This window comes from Lactuca virosa, chromosome 9 (genome assembly GCF_052849685.1).
Source record: "Lactuca virosa cultivar CGN04683 chromosome 9, Lactuca_virosa_CGN04683_v6, whole genome shotgun sequence".
Lineage (NCBI taxonomy): Eukaryota > Viridiplantae > Streptophyta > Magnoliopsida > Asterales > Asteraceae > Lactuca > Lactuca virosa.
This window is the reverse complement of record NC_136434.1, coordinates 200,909,436-200,917,461: the sequence shown is the minus strand read 5'-3', so window position 1 is coordinate 200,917,461 and position 8,026 is coordinate 200,909,436. Positions and strand designations below refer to the sequence as shown.

At 29.6% G+C, this 8,026-nt stretch overlaps 1 protein-coding gene across 1 annotated transcript; it reads right to left on the bottom strand.

Moving 5' to 3' along the window:
• Nucleotides 1–869: 869 nt before the first annotated feature.
• On the bottom strand, nt 870–7,589 carry LOC145140586 (beta-glucosidase 18-like). Its single transcript, XM_079074026.1, has 11 exons — nt 7,391–7,589; nt 7,227–7,293; nt 7,079–7,137; nt 6,832–6,982; nt 6,379–6,466; nt 6,039–6,291; nt 2,933–3,048; nt 1,692–1,944; nt 1,502–1,604; nt 1,320–1,428; nt 870–1,196 (listed from the first exon to the last, which is right to left on the bottom strand). The coding sequence occupies exons 1-11, from the start codon at nt 7,574–7,576 to the stop codon at nt 995–997; spliced, it is 1,587 nt and encodes a 528-aa protein (XP_078930152.1). The 5' UTR covers nt 7,577–7,589; the 3' UTR covers nt 870–994.
• Nucleotides 7,590–8,026: the final 437 nt, after the last annotated feature.

Here is an 8,026-nt window from a genome sequence, read left to right as displayed (position 1 = left end):
ATTTTTGGATTAAGCTAACGACCAGATCCAATATGAACAGAAGAATGAATCGAAAAAAAATACCAGATGAATAGTATAAATCTCCATGAACAGTAACTTGAACAAAAATCTTGATTCCATACCGCCAAAACATCAATAATCTTCAATATATGTGCAGAAAATCACCAAAGCAAGAACCGATACTTCAAAAATCAATAGATCTTCAAAGACCCGCTCTGATACCACTTGTTAGGATTAAAACCCTCATTATGATTTGATGAACAAGATGCGGAAAATAAGAACAAACACAAATAAAGAAGATATGTCGAATGATCACTCGATTTATTCAAAACATGAGGAATAAATTACACTTTCAGCATAGACTAAAGAATCTAACATTACATAAGAAACCTCACAACGTGGCGGCTACATTTTGCCTCACTCTTAACCCTAATAATGAATAATACATGACTATTTATAGGGAAAAGACAAGTCTTGGGCTTTTAACCTACACTTCATCAAGGGGCCATTTGTCATCATCCATGGAGTGCTTTGAAACCCTACATGATCCTTAATCTTCCATAATCTATTCTTAACTTCGTTTTAGACTAAATGATATTCTAGAATCTATAGACACATAATATAGAATAAAAAGCAATACCAAAATTTTCACCAACAAACAATAGTCTCACTTTTTATGATGAGGACCAATAGAATTAGATGAAAAAATCTAACTAAATTAAACATTTAAGAAACAAAACAACATACATATAACATCAACATTTCCTCCTATATATTTCATTATTAACTTAATCATCATCAACAACAACAACAACAACAACAACAAAATAGAAATCTTATAAGAAAATGGGTAAACATAGAGGCGCTAATTAGACAATCTTACTGCATAATAGTGATATTTCTTTCATCTTACTGTTAACATACTAAAGCTGATTAATACATTCATTTATTAACTGTATTATCAACCCAACATATAAACTTTGCATCAAATATTTTATATATACGATTTAATATTGACAAGATCAGTAGTGTTTTTTCTTAAAAAACTCTTATACCATCTTGCAGAAAGCTTTGGTTTTCGTGTTTGTGTTTCACGGTCCACATAATATAACCCGAACTTTACATTGTAACCGCTCATCCATTCATAGTTATCCATTACGGACCATACGAAATATCCGCGTACATCTGCTCCTTCTCTATAATTTAAAACACCAAACATGTCATTTATTCAATAATGATGGTACACTTTGAAATTTGAATATAAATGGGCTACTTTCTAAATATACAGATCTAGAGTACGAAAAGATTGTAGAGCGGACCTTATAGATTTCGCTAAAAATTCAAGGTATTCTAAATGGAATTTAACTCGTTTCACGTCATTTAAAATTACATTTACTCGTTTCTCTTGCAGATCGGGTGAAGAATAACCTGAAAAAAAAATTTGCATAGCTAATAGAATATTCATAACTACTTGAGTATATATGTGAAACACGACCCTTACCATTTTCTGTAATAAACATGGGTTTATTTTTGTAGCGAAACTTGATTTGGTTAACAATCTCCTCCATCCCTTGAGGAAAAACATATGTATCTTCTACCCCAGTCTGTTTGTCAAACAGAGGTAAAGATCTTTAATCTCAAATAAAATTAAACATAAAATAAATAATTAAAAATCACCATTTCATACATACAGGTTCACCGATCAACACACCATCGCGCTCTGCCACAGTGTCAAAGAAACCTTGGATCGGACGATTTGCAATTGGAGAGCAAGTAGAGTTTGTACAATCTTTAGTATATATAGCTGAGTAATGGTTTATACCAATAAAATCCAGACTATTCTTCACAATGTTCTTTTCTTTGATAGAGAAACTTGGTAAATCACTTCCAAGGTACTTAACCATTTCTACGGGATACTCTCCATATATCAAGGGATCAAGTACCCTGTTCAATGGGAAGAAGTTAAACCATATATATATATATATATATATATATATATATATATATATATATATATATATATATATATATATATATATATCCCTATTCTAATAACTGAATAGTTATAATCTCTTTTTGTCAAGTGTCACTCTAATATAACTCCTCATTAATATTGTGTCATGTGTCATGTAGATATATTAGACAATTATTTCAAAATTCAAATTTATATTTTCTAATTATATGTTAAATTTGAATTTATAATAACTTTAAAATTTTGATATATCTATTAATTAATAATTTATTTAAAAAAATTTATTAAAAAAATTATAAATTTTTATTAAGAAAAATTAATTAATTTTATAATCTATGGTTGTCACGGGTTATAAACTAGTATATATATATATATATATATATATATATATATATATATATATATATATATATATATATATATATATATATATATATATATATATGTGTGTGTGTGTGTGTGTATGTGTGTGGTGCGCGCACACGTATTTTTGAGTTATTTTGAGAACTAGTATTTACCGGATTTTTGAGTTATTTTGAGAACTAGTATTTACCGGAGAACTTAAAAAGTAGTTTTCGAAGGAAAATTTACAATCAAAACAACACCACAAGCATCTAAAGCATCTAGACAATTCGTATAGGAAACTAAAATAAAATTCAAAAAACACTGTAAAATATAAATGTATTTAATTATACATATATACATATTCAAATATGCACATATACACATTAGAAAAATATAGATTTGTTTTTTTTTCAAATCTTATGTTGGTAAGCAGCTTGATGAAGACCGTATGGCCTTAGGATGTTATTTGTTTTTTTTCAAAATAATCTCTCATATATATATATATATATATATATATATATATATATATATATATATATATATATATATATATATATATATATATATATATATAATATTTTTGCATGCCAAAATACGTTTAAGAATAGTATGTACCAGCCAATTTGGAAAGCAAACGCTCTTTTAACGGCCCCAATATCAAGCTCACTGTTTGTTAATGGTATGAACGTGGGACAATTTACAACAATCCCGACTAATCCAGCTTGTTTAACCTGCACAAGAATTGCAATATATATATATATATATATATATATATATATATATATATATATATATATATATATATATATATATATATATATATATATATATATATAGATCCGTTTGAGACATAAACAAAAATAAAAGTAGTTTAGGAGCTGATTAAATTGTCATTTTTTAATGCAAATTATAAACTACAAGGATTAAAACAACAATTATTAAAATCAAATATTACATGCATGAAAACTATAATTAGACTATTTATTGATAATTAAAAGGATAATAAAATAAATGGTAGAATTTCGTATGTCTTCATTTTATGTTAAAATATTATATTTGTTCAATCTAACATTTAAATATTGCATTTACCATTTTTAATCTTTTAAAATATTAGGTTTACCCAAATGTGTTGTCCTAACAGTTTTTAATAATTTATAATCCTTTTTACATTTTTAAGTCGTTAAAACTGAAAAGAAAATACTAAATGGACGCTATTGCCATTGCCTTCTAAACCGCAGGATATATTCACGATCAAAAGATTTTTACTTCTCGCCGGTGTTAACCTGCCGCTATCCTTCTTCTTGCAATCGAATTTAAGCAACATGTATTTATAAGTTGTCGGTCTTTCTACTTGCTATCTTTTCATCTTTGTTTATGATGTGGATGAATTTCACCACGTGAATGTGATGAAAGTTATGTTTGCACTTGATCTTACACTTTTCCATGTGCGTTTGATTTGATATTTAACGATATCTTTTACATAGATGCCATTCATTTTGGCAACGTAAGCAACATATGCATCTGGAATCTTAAATTATTGAAGCCCCTCTATTAATGTATCTTGAATGCTAGAATCTTAGTCTCTTAGAATATTGATCTTAAACCACTAGAATCTTGAATCCTAAAACCTAATTCCTTTCATGAGTTCATTAACTGATTCCATCATTTCTATGAATAATTTGTATTTGCCATTGGAATCAAGATTCGGTTGTTTGTTCTCATGGTATTGGCGAATAGGTTCGAATTCAAAATGATTATCATCAATCTCTTCTGGAATCAAACTTTCCGACCCTTTTTTCTTGAGAAATCCAATATCTTGAGGGATAATTGAAAAAAAAAATCATTGCTGAAATCATATGATTCCAAATGGGAATCAAGAAAGTCAGATTTAATGTTCTTGAAAAAATAGAACTCCATAATAGAAACTATTCTTTCTCGTAAAAAAAATCCTCCAATCAATTAACTTTTTCTAGCTCCAAAACTCCATTTTCACCTGGAATTGTCCCGACTTTTCTCCGCTTGTTCTTTAACTTCATTAAAATGTGAGAATTAATCTGTAACAGATTCCTTAGGGTTTTCTTTAGAACTGATGGAATCTGGATTGGGAGATGGCAAGAGGGCAATAAAGAGCATGACACCATGTTAACACCGGTTATTGAGAACGGCAAGAGGTAAATTATTTTGATCGCATGCCATTTATAAGGTAAGGGCAAATTGATTCATGTAGTTTTTCTTTTCAATTTTAATGATTTAACAATTATAAAAAAAAGGATTATAAACTATTAAAGGGCAAATATGATATTTTAAAAGATTAAAAAGAACAAATACGATCATTAAATGTTAGACCGGACAAATATGACATTTTGATACTTAGTAAGGCATATATAAAATTCTCTGTAAAATAAACAAAAAAAAAATTCAATAAAAGTGGTGATAGCTAAATATCGGTGAAACTAAACATTTTCCACTGTATTTGACTCATTTCATTTGTATATTAGTAATTCGAATATTTCATTAAAGTCATCTTGTATTTTCTAAATTATCGAAAGATGTTTAATATAATATCAATCAACTTTGATTATTTAAAAAGTATGTATTATCGGGATGTGAAATGTGTAAATTGTTAGCAAATTTGATTTTGTTTTTCTACAATTTAATGACGAATTATCGAATTTTGAATTTACTTTGATAATATTTTCTAATGGTATAAATTGTTAACAACTATATACAAATTGGTGTTATGTTTCTAAATTTATATATAAAAGTTATAAAGATATAGACTAAAAATTATAAATAGAAAAGATATACTAGGGCTGACAATTCTCGACACGACACACGACACGACCCGCGACACGACACGAAATAAATGGGTTTGGGTTGAGTTTTTCAACCCGCCAACCCGCTAACCCGCCAACCCGCCAACCCGTTTATTAAACGGGTCATATATGGGTTTCGCAAAAAATAAACGGGTTGACCCGCCAACCCGTTTATATTCTTAATAAAAAAAATTATTTTATTTTTAAATGTATTTATGTATCAAGTATTAATATTTAATAAGTATTATAAAATATATACCATTTATTCATAGACCATTTGATTTTTTTGACATTATTATTCGTGGTGGATGGTCTAAGGTCATAAGTCGTAACCTATAAGACTAAGTCTGTAACATGTTTCTATGAATGTTTTTAATTTTCATGTGGATGTTTAAGACTTAAATATCTAAAATTCGGACCCACGAACCCAAATCTGACCCAGGAACCCGCCAACTTGTGAACCCGTATAAATAAATGGGTTGGTGGGTCATATATGGGTTTATGTTCCAAACCCGCCGACCCGTGACCTGTATATTTAAATGGGTCGTGTTTGGGTTGACATATTTTGACCCGCCAACCCGCGACACGCCAACCCGAACACGATACGATTGCTAGGCCTAAGATGTACTTATCCCTTAAAATACATTGAACAAGTTAAAGTAGTTGTCCGGAATTCCCGCAAGTGTTACCACACCCTCCAAATTGACTTCATGAATGACGAGGAATCCATTCTCGGGAACAAGTTAAAGGGCTATTGTTGGAAATATAAATGGACAATTATATCTTAAGTATTCTTAAGTTTTGGTGACCTGACCCTCATTTGTAAAGAAATAAATGCAAACTCATATTTACAAAGTGAATGGACCCCGATATTTGTAAAAAAAAAAATCATGATAAATAATTACCTTGTACTTTTGACGATATAGCTTTGCTGCTTTGCCATGGGCCAATACCAGGTTATGCATAACAATGAGAGGCTCAACGTCAGAATTTCCGGTACGACAGTTGCCAAAAAACTCTGAGCAACGAGAGGGTGGATAAATCCCCCACCTATAAGCTAAATCTGTGAACAGGTTTGGTTCGTTTATTGTAGTCCAATACTTTACTCGGTCTCCAAAATACTTGAAACAAATATCTGCCAGATGTACAAAGTCTTCCCTGCCACCATATTACGATAGATAGAGAACAAAAAAAAAGTAGAAACACAATCGATACAAAGATGAAAATGACAATTTTTAGACTTACTGCATTTCAGGATTTAGCCAAGATCCATATCTATCTTCAAGTTCTTGCGGAAAATCATAATGATGAATCGTCACAAACGGCTCAATTCCTACAGTATTGTAGTCAAGTCTCATTCACAAAATATATACAAATTTTTGCGTAAAACTAAAAGCACATCGGAACTCATACATGTATCTACAATTTGAGACCAAATCAAATTAATTATTTGTTAGTGTATCTAAGTGTATCTAACATTGGCACGGCACGATCCTATTTATTTAGTCTTTCCTTTCTCATAAGGGCTTATTTGGAGAGAATCTTGGACTCTACATATATCATCCTTGGTATTGGCATGACATGGTCATATATGTCTCTATATATGTGAAGTCTCCCATCTCTCCATAAAGCTTTTTTAGAGAGATAATCTTGGATTTCACATGCATATTATATTATTTCACTTTTAACTAATAGCACCTTTGAGAATTAGATTGTCTATGATCTTGTCATAGAACATGATCCCTGCAATATTAACTTCACCAAATCTTCCTCTTGGAAGAATTCTAGCCCATGAAATCGAAAATCGGTATGCTTTTAGGCCAAGGGAATGCATTATCTCAATATCTTTCTGTTTTAAGGAAACATTAATAAAGAATCATATTCGAAATAAACAAATTGTTTTGATACCAAAAGTCAGTAGACATATTAAAAAGAGTAGTTATACCAAAAATAGATGATAATGACAATCTGCACTATCTCCATTCTCTCCGTTTTCTCCACAACCTGATAAAAATGGCAATGGATTCATCATTAGATGTTTAAAAATAATTCATCATATAAACTATAGCAATCGATTAATCGATGATATTAACCTATAGAATGACAAAATACATCCCAGTTGCTTAAGGATTTCATATCCTCAAGATAAGCTCCTTCAACCTGCATGCATGCATACGTTGAGTTATAAAGAGCTATGATCATGAGAAAAAAGAGCTATGATCATGAGAAAAAGGAAGAGAATGAGGAAATTATTGACTTGGTAGGCGGAACTGCCTGCACCGAATATAAACCCCGGTGGGAAATCTGATCTTTTGACATGGTGAACTTTTTCTTCCAATCGAAATCCTATATCTACATTGTTGGAGGCTTCAAGAACGAGATTGCATACAGAGATGAGATACCAGAAGAGAAAAATGGTGGGTGATTTTGGTTTTAACTTCATCTTGCAATTAAGGGGGTGGGGAATCAAGTATCTTACATTTTTATTTATAACCACTTATATATTCATTTAAGAATACTTAAAATATTAAAAACGTGACAATAAACTTGATTTAAGTACTAAAAACGTTTCTACGTATATGAACTAAAGGACAAGTTAGTAAATGTATTTTAATTAAATTATAACAAATTAAACATTTGATGAACACGTTTTTTCATAATTTTTTATACTAAAATTTATGAACACATTGATTCTATTTTTTTCATCATTCAAAAATTAAAACATCATTATTTGCATGATTTTTCCACCTAAATTTAGGACTTCAAACACATGTTTCTTTCTTTTCATATTTTTATAATTTGAATATTAGAAACGTTGAAAAAATTATAATTTCATTGAAAAATTACTTCAAGAAAATCATTAGTATTCGTTTTTAGGTAGAATATAAAAAGG

Bases quoted from the DNA above. Each gene is read 5' to 3' on its own strand.
- LOC145140586 (XM_079074026.1), bottom strand. From the start codon at position 7,576: ATGAAGTTAAAACCAAAATCACCCACCATTTTTCTCTTCTGGTATCTC. The intron at 6,983-7,078 runs GTATAACTACTC...TCCTTAAAACAG, and splicing joins GTCATTATCATCTATTTTTG to AAAGATATTGAGATAATGCA. The intron at 1,605-1,691 runs GTATGTATGAAA...TTTGACAAACAG, and splicing joins GTGTGTTGATCGGTGAACCT to ACTGGGGTAGAAGATACATA.